This window comes from Rattus rattus, chromosome 8, assembly GCF_011064425.1.
Source record: "Rattus rattus isolate New Zealand chromosome 8, Rrattus_CSIRO_v1, whole genome shotgun sequence".
NCBI lineage: Eukaryota > Metazoa > Chordata > Mammalia > Rodentia > Muridae > Rattus > Rattus rattus.
In genome coordinates this window covers 31,609,781-31,625,322 of record NC_046161.1, presented here as the reverse complement: position 1 = coordinate 31,625,322, position 15,542 = coordinate 31,609,781, and the positions used below count along the sequence as shown (strand labels likewise).

At 38.8% G+C, this 15,542-nt stretch overlaps 1 protein-coding gene and 1 pseudogene across 1 annotated transcript; one reads left to right on the top strand and one right to left on the bottom strand.

Annotated features, from left to right (window-relative positions):
• Positions 1-5,421: 5,421 nt before the first annotated feature.
• LOC116907745 (olfactory receptor 145-like) lies at positions 5,422-6,363 on the bottom strand. The gene is given in 1 exon segment (XM_032910881.1): positions 5,422-6,363. A coding segment is annotated over 1 exon segment (942 nt).
• Positions 6,364-12,437: 6,074 nt separating this feature from the next.
• LOC116906851 lies at positions 12,438-14,610 on the top strand (annotated as a pseudogene).
• Positions 14,611-15,542: the final 932 nt, after the last annotated feature.

Sequence of the window (15,542 nt, the reverse complement as noted above, 5' to 3'; positions counted from 1 at the left end):
TTGCTAGAAAAGGACTGAGCCAGTTTTCCTGCTTTCATAAATTTGTGATTGACTCACCTGTGCCTTCATTATCAGCTCCATTATTTTACAGGGGTCAAGACCTTGCCTTACTTTCCCACATGTTATAGCCAGTGAGTGGCAAGGCTAGCTCTCCTGTACCTACGATTTCCAGACAGCTCTCCTGACTGCTTACGTGCGTGGCAAGAAGCAAGGGAGAAGAGGACATTATCTCCATGCCCACTTCACTGGTAATGAGTGGCAGGGCCAGATAACTGGGATGCCCCACACTAAGGCCAAATGGTAATTTCATTTAAACGACCCCACTAGAAATGTCAAACCCTGTTGAGGACTGTCAGTATGACATCAAAAACCTGACCAAGCAACATGAAGCTAGTAGATTAACGGGGCTGATTTCTTCAAAGAGACAGCTTCTCTTTTTTCCTTTCCTACTTGGTTTTTCTTCTAGCAGTATCTTCTGCTTGATCATTTTTAAATGGATTCATTAGGTCTAGTGCTCTGGGTTGTAGGCAGGTTGTATCTACCCAGAGCCCTCTATTTGAAGTGAGAAATAGAATTAGTAATACTACCGAAAGAATGTCTGCATATATCAACCCAGTGTAGAGCTCAGACCCAGTGAATTTTGAGGATATTCAAGGACAAACATTTTTGTTTCATCCATGATGCTGCTATTCTGAGAAAAATCTAACACCCAAAGACCTGTTGTTTAGCCTTTTTAAAAATAGAGCAAAAAGTTACTGAACATAGTAAATGAAACCTCATTTTTACTGCCATGTTTGAGGAATAAAATTATTAAAGTCCTTTATTTACAACTTTGATTGTCATTGCCTCTTTAATGTTATTTCTCAAATTTTACTGCCGGCTCAGGTAGTACAATAAAGAACATTGCAAAGGTAAAAGAGAAATTTACCTATATTCTCCACCCTGTAAAGCTTTCATTAATTCTTGTATATTAATGCATGTAGATACAGTTTTATATTTTCACAAAATGCATTGCTTTTAAATTCTCTCTTTCATTAACCCAAGTTTTGTGATTTTGTGCTCATCTATTATTTTTATTTATAGGACAAGATTTATCAAACAAACACCCATCCTAAAGTAAAATACCTTAGAGAACTGTTGTTGCTGTCTTGTTGGTTTATACCACATAATTGCCTTAATCAAGATGGTGGTGAGGTCACATAATTGTTACTTCAAGACATCTATTTAGCAAAGTAAGAGTTGAGTCCAAGTTACATGTATAGTGTTGTAGTAAATGATTGTTACCTATGTATAAATTTTCAATTATCAATACTTTTGTTATAAGTTTCAGTTAACTTTTTGTAATATATTTTGCAAAATTTTACCCATAGAAAATGAATTTTAAAAGTAGTTAAAACAATACTCTTAAAAATCTTGAGATAAAGTTCATACTTCAGCAAAAGTTTTACTAAGTTAAATGAAACCAATAGATAGATAGATAGATACATACATACATACATACATACATACATGCATGCATACATGCATTCATATATAGCCAAATGATAGATAGAAAGATAGATAGACAGTCACAGAATAAAGATAGATATAAATAGATATGAATAGTAGCAATAATCCTCATTGAAATTAGTTTACCTTCCAGCTATTTTAAAGCACACAATGTATTCTGCTTTGTATTGTGTTTTTCTCTCCTTGTCACAAAGCCAAGTAGCACAACTGACATAGGACAGAGTTTGGGAGGAATTGTTTAAATAATCATGATTGGGACTGGGTGGAGATGGTGCTGCTACACTAGCATTTCAATAAAGTAGAAGATCATAAAACAACATTTTAATATTAGCTGTACCTAAAATACCCCTGAATCCCTGCAATCAAAGATTTTCACAATGTTTTAATAATCTCAAGAGCAATAAGCAACATAAGAAGCAATCCACCCAACACTACACATTCATGAGTATTCAAGAAAACCCATGTCTCAGAAGCTCATAAAGACAAAAAGCTCGTGAAGTCAGAGGACACCATACAAGAACAAATATTTGGTGGCCACCTTCTTTCGTATACACAGTAGCCGAGTTTCATCCCATCTTTTCTGTGGTTCCCTCCAGAACAGAACCTCCCTGTTTCTCAGAAGCCATGGCAGGAACCCTCAGGGAACAAAGCAATGAGGGTGAGCAGTGTCCAGGCTGAACCTCCTACTTGAAAATTAAGTCAAGATCCAGTTTTTCCTCATATCCAGTAAATGTGTACTACAGACAAGATTCCTAACTACACAGCTGAAGGCTGCTAAGTACACATTTCTAGGCATAGCGAAACTATTCATGGTTTCCGAAAGCACTGGGACACATTAACTTATCTCAGGCCCCACGGTGGAAGCCTGTAGCACCCTGTCTTAGTCAGGGTTTCTATTCCTGCACAAACATCATGACCAAGAAGCAAGTTGGGGAGGAAAGGGTTTATTCTGATTATACTTCCACATTGCTATTACATCACCAAAGGAAGTCAGGGCTGGAACTCAAGTAGGTCAGGAAGTAGGAGCTGATGCAGAGACCATGAAGGGATGTTTCTTTCTGGCTTGCTTTCTTATAGAACCCAAGAGCACCAGCCCAGGGACAGTACCACCCACAAAGGGCTGGGTCATCCCCCCTTGATCACTAATTGAGAAAATGACTTACAGCTGGGTCTCATGAAGGCATTTCCACAACTGAGGCTCCTTTTCTGTGGTAACTCCAGCTTGTGTCAAATTGACACACAAAACTAGCCAGTACAATTGACCCCTTGTCAACTTGACACACAAACACATCATTATTAATCCTCAACCCTTACTTTCTTATTCATCCCCAAGATCTAAATAACTTTAAGAGTCACACAGTCTTTACATATTAAAAGTTCAATCCACTTAAAATGTCAAATTTCTTTTAAAATCCAAAGTCTTTTTAAAATTCAAAGTCTCTTAACTATGGACTCCATTAAAATACTTTCTTACTTCAAGAGAGAAAAATATCAGGGCACAGTCACACTCAAAAGCAAAATCAAATTAACTGTCCAATGTCTGGGATCCACTCATGATCTTTTATGCTCCTCCAAGGGCTTGGGTCACTTTCTCCAGCTCTGCCCTTTGTAGCACACACCTTGTCTTCTAGGCTCCAGATGCCTTTCTCCACTGCTGCTGCTGCTCTTGGTGGTCATCTCATGGTAATGGCGTCTCCAAAATGCTGCTGTCTTCCATTGCAACTAAGCTTCACCAATAGCCTCTTACAGGCTCTCTTCATGGTGCCAGGCCTCGACTCCTTTGCATGACCCCTTCAGTCTTGGGCCATCAATTGCAACTGAGGGTACACCTTCACCAATGGCGTTCCATGGCCTCTCACAGTGCCCAACCTCAGCTGTTCTTCATGACCCCTTCATGACTTCAAAACCAGTACCACCTGGGTGACTCTTACACATTACCAAGTACAACAGTGGCTATCTGTGGAACACAGCCTCTTTGTGCTCTCAGAAATACTTCCCAGAAGATATCACCTCAATGATGCTGGTCTCTTCTTAATCACTGTTAATTTCTAGCTCAACATCAATACTCCCAGTAATGCAAAGGTTTGCTTTAGTAGTTTTGGTATCGTGTTAATCACAGCTGATCCTTCAGCCCCAGCTAAGCAAAACCACAGAATCTTCACAAGCCAAACAACATGGCCCTGACAAGAGTCTTTAATCTTCCCTTTGAAATTTCACAAGCCAGGCCTCCATCTTCTGCATTGTTCTCAACATTATCTTTGAAGCTCCTACAGAAGCTCTTAACATCCCAATAGCTCTTCTAACTTAAAGCTTCAAAGTCCTTCCACAGTCCTCCCCAGATCATAATCAGGTTGTCACAGGAATACCCCCTGTCTTAGCAAGGGTTATTCGTGCACAAACATCATGACCAAGAAGCAAGTTGGGGAAGAAAAGTTTTATTCAGTTTACTTCCATGTTGCTGTTTCATCACCATAGGAAGTCAGGACTGGAACTCAAACAGGTTAGGAAGCAGGAGCTGATGCAGAGGACATGGAGGGATTTTTCTTATTAGCTTGCTTTCCCTGGCTTTCTCAGCTTGCTTCCTTATAGAACACAAGACCATCAGCCCAAGGATGGCACCAACCACAATGGACTGGGTCCTCTTCCCTTGATCACTAATTGAGAAAATGCCTTACAGCTGGATCTCAAGAAGTCATTTCCAAAACTGAAGCTCCTTTTTCAATGATAACTCCAGCTTGTGTCAAGTTGACACACAAAACTAGCCAGTACATAACGCAAGGCATATCACAAAAAGTGGCAGCTCCAGCTGAACACCCATATCTCATTGGGACATCAGAGTACTATAGGCCTGGGGTACTCATCAGTCCGACAAAGAGAAGAAGGCTTTTATTCAGATAGTGTTTGGCCAGGGCTATTCCTGCAAGACAGGATTTCAATGATGGAGCACCAAGGCACAAAAGACAGGGGTTTCTAAAGGCAGGTAAAACATATGGTTGCATCCCATCTATGTGCAGACATACATCCTGCAATCAGGAGATAGCATTAGTTTACACACGTGTGTCTTTGCCTAAGTACAACCATATCTTAGTCAATTTAGAAAACTTATGTCAGCAGTTTTCCTGGTTTTCTTGAGAAAGCTTTGTTTACAAAAGCAGAAGCGGTGATTCACATTGTGCCCATTATTGTGGTGAACAGAAGTTTCTTTAAAATTATAAAAAAATGATCCCTTAACATTCAGTAGGTTTCCATCTGTCTTGGAGTTATTGCGGCTTTCAGGCTAAAGACAATTTTGTTTCATACATCTTTTAATCAGCATAAGTTACACTTAAAACATAAACTTATCCATCACATAGGAAACTTGGTTAGTCAAATTCTTTCCAACGGAGACATACGAGGTCCTTATATTCACATACCTGCTGTCAGATAAATGAGGGGAAAACCTACTATAGGAGAGGACTGGAATCAAAACAGACTCAACTTCTTTTTAACAAACAGTTTAAGACAATGAGAAACAGAGAGAAAAAGGCATTCATTCGTTTCTCCTCTTTACCTTGCCTTTTGAAAAACAAAGGAGACTTTATAATGAAATCTCCTTCAATTCACCCCAGAAGTTTACTTCAGATTAGTTAACTTTTCAAATTACTGAGACACTGTCTCTGAAAGAGCCACATAAAACTTGTAAATATAACTTGTAGTGGTGATTGAGATGTTCCTTGCCAAGCACGAAAGAAAGTAGGGTTATGATGTCCCCAAATCACATGACAAAATAAGAAAATAAACATGTACACTCAGATAAATCCCTTGAATTTTCAGTTTCTGAAATTTCATAGTCAATTACCTACTGCTCCAAACAATCCTTTGAAAATGTAAACCTCAAAGGTCATAAGACTTTAGTTCCATAAGAAATATAACTTAGGTAAAATTCCTTTTCATCAGAGTTTTCCTAAATGCAAGGTGGACATCCTTATTCCTTATACTGTAGATGAAAGGATTCAGCATTGGACCAGCAATGGTATAAAAGATGGTGGATATTTTATCTTTGTCCTCAGATGCACCAGAAGGCTTAAGGTACATGAACGCTGCAGCTCCAAAGAAAAATGAAACAGCTATGACATGGGAGCCACAGGTACTGAAGGCTTTTGACCTACCTTCTGCAGAATGGATGCTGAGGATGTTGGAAAGGATCAAGGTGTAGGAAACAAAGATTGTCAGTGTGGGAACTATCACATTGACACCCACAACAATAAAGATCACCATCTCATTAATGGCAATGCTTGTGCAAGAGAGTTTCAGGAGAGGTAAGTCACATACATAGTGATTGATGATGTTGCCATCACAGAAAGTCAGGCTTACCATACTACCAGTATGTGCCATGGCACCCACAAACCCCATCACATACACCCCCACTGTCATCAAGAGGCAGACCCGATGAGACATGGTGACCTGATAAAGCAGGGGCTTACAAATGGCAGCATATCTGTCATAGGCCATTGCTGTCAAAATATAACATTCATCAATAACAAAGAAGGCAAAGAAAAAGAGTTGAGTCATGCACTCAGCATAAGAGATGATGTTCTGCTTCACAAAACCCACCAGCATTCTGGGGATTATGACAGTGGAGTAGCAGAGATCTGTGAAGGAAAGGTTGAAGAGAAAGTAGTACATGGGGGTGTGCAGGTGAGGATTCAAAACAATCAGAATAATCAAGCCCAGATTCCCCACCATGGAGATAACGTAGATTCCCAAGAACAGGAAGAACAGAGGCATTTGGAACTCTGGTTGCTGTGTCAAGCCCAGCAGGATAAATTCTTTCACTGAAGAAGCATTTCCTAAAACCATTTTTCCCTATGTCATATCTGTATGAATAGTAATAATTATAACATTAAAATGGAATCCCAGCACATTTCAACCTACCACATTAATATGAGAATAAGAACCAGAATAGAAAGATAAATTCAAGCTCATAATTCTTGGTGCCATATATACCATATCTTATGAGAATTGTAGTAAAGAAATAGCCATGAATATATTATTTCTTGGGAATATTAATCAGAGAAGCAGTTACTATTACTGTCTCTGAAGCATCTTGATTCTACTTTTACAGTAACCATCTATCTCCCACTTCATGCTCAAAAGAGAAGAGACAAGGCGTATCAAAGGCTCACTGTATTGTTCAGTTGTACATAGGGTTGAGAAAATCATACATCTATACAGTTCAATACAAACCTTTGTTCTCTGATACCTGAAATATCTTCACTGCTTCTTCTGTTCTCTCATGGGAGGGCAAGTACAAGTGGTATGGATGAGCTATAAAGGTAAATGTCCAGAAAAAAACCCTATTTTCTGTTGTTATTAGATTTGGGTTTTTGTAGGAGAGAGTAATTAATTTTGAATAGAGGAAACCAGAGTTCTCATTCCTCCAGGTTCTGAAGAGCCATGAATTCTGGGTCATGGTTTTTGGTGGTGGCTTTTCCTTCAATGCCTTCTTTAAAACAGAGGTTGATAAATATCATCTACTGATGTTGCAAGAGCCACATGGTAATAACCCAAGAGGGTTTTATGATTTTGTATCCTTAAGGTACAAATTATTATTGAAAGGCTTATGTTTCCCAGGTATTTTCCTGAGAGAATAGGATTTGTTAATATGGTACTTGCAAATTAGTTCAATGGTAATGATATTGGCTCATTTAGATGTATAAATTTTGTTTTGTTTTATAGTTAAAATTTTTATACACTTATATAATGTATTTTGATGAAGTTCATCCCTGATGTCTTTCCCTCCAATTTCCCACCCATCCTTCTGTCATTATTCCCTCTCCAATTCATTTGTTCTTTTCAATTTTTTAAACAAATGAGTCTATTCAGTGTTACCTCTGTGTGTGTGTGTGTGTGTGTGTGTGTGTGTGTGTGTGTGTGTGTGTGTGTGTGCGCGCGCGCAGGCCATCTCTTTGAGAGTATGTAGTCTTTGAGGGCTTCATCTAAAATTAAACATGTTTTCCAAGTATTTATCAACTGCCTGTAATTACTCAGCTAGAGGTCGAATTAATGACCATATCAGCTTTCCATCCTCGGATCTTATCAGGCTTCATTTAACTCAGATCACGTGCCTACAATTGTTACTACTCTGAGTTCACTGAGTGTATCTTAAAAACATTGTATTAATGTAGTCATGTACCACTTCTGGCTCTTACAATCTTTCCACCCTACCTCCTGAATGAACTCTGAGACTTGGGTGAAGGAGTATGGTGTGGAGTTCCCTTTTAGGACTGGACACTCACATTCTTTTATTCTCTCCCTATTGACCAGCTATTAATATCTGGGTTAATCTCAATTTATTGCTAAAAGAAGCATCTCTGATGAAGGCTGGGAGGTGCACCAATCTATCAGTATAATGGAAAGGCATTAGGAATCAATTTAATACTATATCCAAAACAGGTAACAACCACAGATATTTACCTATAACCTATTAGCCTATCTAGCTTCAGCAATTGGCCCCAATCAGTATGCTAGGAGTGAATTTTGTCTGTGGAGCAAGCCTGAAATCCAATCCAAATGTTGTTGGTTACTTCAATAACACTTGTACCAACATTTTAACAGTGGGTATGTCCTACCAGGTCACCAATTAATGTACCTTTCATGAACCACATCTGAGTAAAATTGACCATTACATTTCTTGTTTCATGGCATCACAGACTTTCAGCAGTATAAGTTTGAACAATACCAGATTAATCTCCAATTTTTTTGCATAAGACAAAACCAAATTCTAAAAGCAATTACTATCTATTTAAATCACTGAGAAATGGCTACTGTGAAAGTTTCTCACTAACCTTCAAGCATGCTGAGGGCAATGAGTGCTTATAATGAGTTTAAATAATACAAGTAGAATTACCATAACATCTTTTCAGGTCTACATGTTTGAATTGATTATTTGGACTCTGGACATATATATAGATGGATAAAATTTGTTTTCATATATGGAATTAATAAAAAATACAAATGCAAAAACAAAACATATGTAGATATAGAAATGTTTTTCTTTAACACTCTAGACAATGGACTAGTAGGCAAATACAAGCTTACTTTGTCAATGTTATGACTGGATTATACTGTGTCTTCTTCAAAAGGATCTAATCAGCAAGTTTGGGGATGATGAAGAGCAGTGGCAATAGTCTACAATCTTGGGGGTTCTATAGCACACTACTAGCAAACAACACCCAAAAACATAGTTCATTCTTGGTTCTGGGTTTGTTTTTGTTTTGTTTGTTTGTTTGTTTTTTGATAGCCTATGATGTTAAAGAGAAACATTCTCTACCATTGATAGGGCAACTCCATTTAAACTCTTTTTATACATGAGTATATTTTAGGAAGCTGGTATAGTAGTAGGATGACAAATGACTTTCCTCACTGGTTGGCATTAGTTAAAACTCTTCACACTCACTCCTCTACTCTGCCATTCCATCTACTGTTACACCCAACCCTTCCTGTTCCCTTATTCTTCACTCTTCCTTCACATCTCTGGTGCTCCAGTTTCACATATATTTTATTACTGCCACTTTAGGCACTCTCCAAATAGAAAAGGATGAAAATTTATCTAATATACTATGGATTCTCCATACTTTTTATCACTAAATGAAATCTTATGTGCTTCTTTACAGTGTCTTCTTTCATAGATATCACACATACTTCTTCCTCAGGTCCATAACATCACATGGAAATTGGCTGTTTTCTTCACTGCTAATAAGCTAATAAAGCACTGAAAACAATCAAATTCCATATATTCATGGGATGTTCTATAAATATGTAGAGAAGAATGGATAAATGACTATTATATCCAAACCCTCTATGAAATCATACTGAAAATAACAGAACATTTCCTCCTAGAAAACAATATACAGAATGCCAATGTTTTTATATATAGACAAGAATGTGTTCAAGGACCACATCTATAAGTCATGTAGAGTCAATGCTTATTTTTCAAAGGCCATAAAACTGGACTTCAGGTCAGAGTTCCTGAGCTCAGAAAGCAGGACAGATAGGAAGGAAGGAAAGAAGGAAGAAAGAAAGGAAGGAAGGAAGGAAGGAAGGAAGGAAGGAAGGAAGCTATAGGTTAAATCCCTGAATGTCACCCTAATTTTCTGAAAATGCTGAGAATCCCAATGCTTTTCTTTGACACACATGTTACACAGACTCAGATCACAGGAAAAGTTATAATAGTGAATTATAATAAAAACTGGTATGCCAAAATCAATGCTCTATTCCTTTTAGAATGCATTTGGGAGACATTTGGTTTTTTTGTCACACAAAACCAAAAGTTTCAGTGCTTAGCTTAATATGGCATGGGAGAACAGGGAAAATGACAAGCACTAGAGAGAGGGGACAAAGGTAAATTTCATAGATAAATACAAAGGCAGTGAATGGGAACAGTAAAAAATGTGGGGGGAGGAAAGAAGAGCAAGAAGGAAAGTAAAGAAATGATGAATAAAAAAGAAGGTCCCTGAATTAAGGGTAATGCTGTGAGAAGTTCTGATAAACAAAAAATATAAAAGGAGGTATTCCAATAGAGTATTCAGCAAGATTTCTCTTTAAATGAAAACAAGGAAACAGCAGCAACAAAAAAACTTTAAGAGACTCTCCTAGGGGTTGACTAAGTAGCAATTAAATGTTGCTACAAACAGAAGGTAAAAAGATGAAAGTTTGGTCAGAATTTCTGTATTCAATTTTGATCAACCTTGCATGAAAGTACAAGATTGAAATCAGGGAACATACCAAAAGACTCAATAAATTCAGAAACTACTGTCCGGACATGAAAAGAATCACAGGTCAATTCTCTAGATAATGAAGCAAAGGATTGATGAAGCCTATAAGAAGAAAAATAGTAAACAAAATGTACAAAAGAATTAATATTCCTCAATTGTAGACTTTTGCATTTCAGATTAAAGGAAATATAACAATTGCCAACATGAATCTCAAGTGTTCTTGACTCTCGAAAATTACTAAGGGACAAAAAATTCCTTAGGGCAAACTTGAAATGTGCCCCACAGGACCAGTATGCCTTGGTGCCCCATGATAATCAGGACCTGGAGATTCATTAAAATGTATTCCATGTAAAGTATTTAAAAAATTTTGTTAGTTTTGGGGGGTTTTTTTTGTTCTTTTTTCTCCTCCAATATCACACAAGATGCCCCCTGCACTGTGAATGATAGTGAATAGGAGTGAAACTTCTAGCTGAGGACTCCCTGAATGTCTTACTGTCAGGGTGTTAATTGAAATTAATAATAACATTGCCAATTGCCTGTAATGTTTGGGGTGGGTTGGTCTACTGAATTATTTTGGCCAACAAGTTTGCATTCCTGACACTGAGAGTAGAGTTAGTGGTATATAATGTATAGTTGATACATTGATACATTATATGGTGACTTCTTTTAAATTTCACTTTTATGTATTAGGAAAGTGCTACAGTACAAATATTCCACACAGCTTTTCAAAGAGCCATTAGCATTCTTTGCTTATTTGCATGAAGTAATCCATCAGTACTTTGGGCTCTGATAAATTTTCTGTCCCCTAATCTATGAACATGAGAAGAGAGGTATTATATGAATGTCCCATTTATTGTTAAGCACCACAAAGTCTCCTGGTCTTTGCATGTTAATCAAAAGAGAGTCTCAATATCAATTCTTATCTAGTGCAAAAATCTCTGCTGTGGGTTGACAGATACATTGATCTATGAGTATAACATAATTCATTAAGAATCATTTTGATATATGTACATTTAACAGAAGTTACACAAGAAAAGAATTCCCTATACATTCCTTAACATTCCATCTGTCCTTGTGCCAGTGGTACTTTCAGGCTAGAGGCAAATTATTTTATAAATGTCTTATTAAACACAGTAATTTAAATTTAAAGCACAATGCTAGCCATCATATTCCCCCTTAGTTTTACCTTGGGTCAAATTCTTAACTCTGTACTAGTACCTGTTAGTATTGGCATTTGATAGGACTAAGTTTATGGAACCCATTTGGGAATTTACATATCTACTTAAAGCATTTATAATGCCTTAATTGTCAACACTAGGAGCAGAAATGAGAGGGTCCTGGGATAGCAGATAATATAGATGTTAGCAAGAAGGGATCTAAAAATAAGAGCAGGAACCAGTTTCTTTCCTCATTTTGTGTCTTTTCCTAATCTAGGAAGGATTTTTGTTGTTGACATTTGTTTGTTTTCATTTTATTTTTATTTTTCTCTTGTCTTGCTTTGATTGTTGTTGGCTTTTGGTTTTGTTTTAGAGTGTTTTGGGTGAAAGGTTGGTTGTTTTACTTTTTACTTTTTGTTCATTTTTTATGTGTTTGTTTGGGTTTGTGTGTGTATGTGTGCACAGTCAAATAATCTCTAATGATACTTGAGTGATTTCTATAGAAACAATAATTTTCTCTTAATGCTATATGATAACCTCTTTCTTATACATAGAGCAGGTCTCTTATCGTACTATATTATATAATTACTTAAGCTATTGAATCAACCTGTTGATAGATATTTGTCTGTTTGATTTAAATAGGTATCTTCTTAATATTGAAGGGAGCCAGAGGCCAGTATTCATCCTGATATGGCAGTTCCAGTAGTTACTTAAAGGCAGCCATTTGTCCACTTGGCAAGAGAGACTGAAAGTGACTCCTTCTATGGTGGGAAACTAAATGCTCTTGGGCTGCCATTCCAGCGTTTTGTTAAGGATCGGGTGTGATGTATTCTATTCTGTTTATGCTTTTCAGTTGAAATTAGGACATCATTGTTAGGGCACTGGAGGATTGGAATGTTAGTTAAAGACAGCCAGAATTCAGTCAAAAGCTGGTCACCTCTGCACAGCCTAGGTTTACCGTGTGAGTCGATGTGTTCCAGAACCACCCTGCTCTGTACTTGGCTTTCTCGTCAGGATGCCTAAGGAAGTGCACCATGGAGAGAAAGAGGTGGAGACCTTTGACTTTCAGGCAGAAATTGTCCAGCTAATGTCCTTCATCATCAACACTTTCTACTCAAACAAGGAGATTTTCCTCTGGGAGTTAATCTCTAATGCTTCTGACATCCTGGACAAGATTCGGTATGAAAGCCTAATGGACCCTTCCAAGTTGGACATCAGGAAAAAGCTAAAAATTGACATCATCCCCAGACTGCAGGAGTGTATTCTGATTTTGGTGGACACAGGCAGTGGCATAGCCAAGGCTGACCTCATAAATAACTTGGGAACCATTGCTAAGTCTGGTACAATGGCATTCATGGAGGCTCTCCAGACTGGTGCAGACATCTCCATGATTGGTCAGTTTGGTGTTGGATTCTACTATGGCTATCTAGTGGCAGAGAACGTGGTTGTGATCACAAAGCACAACGATGATGAGCAGTATGCCTGGAAGTCTTCTGTTGGTGGATCCTTCACCATTCATGCAGACCATGGTGAGCCCATTGGCCATGGTACCAAAGTGATCCTTTACCTTAGAGAAGAACAGACAGAATACTTAGAGGAGTGGAGGGTCAAGGAAGTGGCGAAGAAACACTCATAGTTCATAGGCTATCCCAGCACCCTCTACTTGGAGAAGGAATGAGAGAAGGAGATAAGTGGTGATGAGGCAGAGGAAGAGAAAGAGGAGAAAGAGGAGGAAGATAAGGAGGATGAGGAGAAGCCTAAGATTGAGGATGTGGGAGCTGATGAGGAGAATGTGAGCAGCAAAGATAAAAAAAAAAAAAAGAAAACACAGATCAAGGAGAAGAACATTGACCAGGAAGAGCTGAATAAGACTAAGCCTATCTGGACCAGAAATCCAGATGACATCACTCAAGAAGAATATGGTGAATTCTATAAGAGTCTCATCAATGACTGGTAAGACCACTTGGCAGTCAAGCACTTCTCTGTAGAAGGGCAGTTGGAATTCAGGGCATTGTTCTTCATTCCCCGAGGAGCTCTCTTTGACCTCTATGAGAACAAGAAAAACAACAATATCAAATTGTATGCCCATCGTGTGTTCATAACGGACAGCTATGATGAGCTAATACCTGAGTACCTTCACTTTATATGTGGTGTGGTTAATTCAGAGGACCTTCCCCTAAACATCTCCCGAGAAATGCTCCAGCAGAGCAAGATTCTGAAAGTCATCTGCAAAAACATTGTAAAGAATCACCTTGAGCTCTTCTCTGAGTTGGCTGAAGACAAAGGGGGCTACAAGAAATTTTATGAGGCATTCTCCAAGAATTTAAAGTTTGGAATCCATGAGAATTCCACTAAACATCGCCACCTCTCTGAGCTCCTTCGCTATCACACCTCTTAGTCTGAAGATGAGATGACTTCCCTGTCAGAATATGTGTCTCGCATGAAGGAGACACAGAATTCCATCTACTATAACTGGTGAGAGCAAAGAGCAACTGGCCAACTCTGCCTTTGTGGAGCATGTGGGGAAACGAGGCTTTGAGGTGATATACATGACTGAGCCTATTGATGAGTACTGCATGCAGCAGCTCAAGGAATTTGATGGCAAGAGCCTGGTCTCGGTGACTAAGGAAGGCCTGGAGCTACCAGAGGATGAGGAAGAGAAGAAGGAAATGGAAGAGAGCAAGGCAAAGTTTGAGAACCTCTTCAAGCTCGTGAAGGAGATCTTGGACAAGAAGGTTGAGAAAGTGACAACCTACTATAGGTTTGTGTCTTCACCCTGATGCATTGTGATGAGCACCTGTGGCTGGACAGCCAACACGGAACAGATCATGAAGGCTCAGGTACTGTGAGACAACTCTACAATGGGCTACATGATGGCCAAGAAACAGCTAGAGATCAACCCTGACCACCCCGTTGCAGAGACCCTGTGGCAGAAGGCTGAGGTAGACAAAAACAACAAAGCTGTCAAAGACCTGGTGGTGCTGCTATTTGAAACTGCTCTGCTCTCCTCTGGCTTCTCACTTGAGGACCCCCAAACCCATACCAACTGCATCTACCATATAATTAAACTAGGCCTGGACACTGATGAAGATGAGGTCACTGCAGAAGAGCCCAGGGATGCTGTTACTGATGAGATCCCACCACTGGAGGTTGATGAGGATGCCTTTCAAATGGAAGAAGTAGATTAAAGGCTCCGGGGAAGCCCATGCCCTCTGTATAGTATTCCTGTGGCTCCCCTAATAGCTTTGACTGGACCTGAACCACCTGGCTCTCTGTTCATGTCTACAAGAATCTCTTCTATCCTGCCCTTGTGCCTTAAGGCAGGAAGATTCCCTCCCACAGAATAGCAGGGTTGATTGTTGGGTATTGTGGTGTTTGTTTTATTTTGTTCTGAAATTAAGAGTATGCAAAAAAAAAGTATTCAGGCAATAGATATTCATCAGAAGCAAAACAATCACATAGTACTGGTTCACATCAGCTTTCAGCAAGGACAGGGCTTTCTAGTTTTGTAAGACTTCTGGAACTTGTGTGGTATAGATCATTTTGGAGCAGTTTGTAGTCTGTAGCTGATTTCTGGGTAGTGTCAATCACCTGAGTGAAAATCTACAAGAACAGACACAGGCTAGGGACAAAGTTAAACTTAAGGAATTTGAAGTAATATTTTACATTAGGAACTTCCACGTCAGGAAGAGAAAAAAGGCAGGGAACTTAGGTTGTCGATTGATATGACAGGAGCATTTATGTGGAGTATGTTTTTACTGTTACAGGTAGACCCAAGTTTAGATTCCCTGAAACTTACATAATTTTTTATAAATTAAAAGGTGGGGGGAGATACAGAGATAAAGAGACAGAGAGACAGAGACAGAGAGAGATCAGTAAACTGCTGAGGAAGACTCAGCCCAGAATAGTAAATGGTTAAGGATTCAAAAATAAATGATTTGGGATTAAAAATTTAAATACTTGAACCTCGCTGATCCCAGCCCAGAGCTCACTGCTCCCAAACCCCTTGGAGAGAGAGTTCACTGCCCCGACAGGTGGGCACTCCTGAGACTGCAGAGCGAGAGAGACCACCAATACTGCCCTGGCCCAAGAGGAAACTGTATAGGGCCTCTGGGAACCT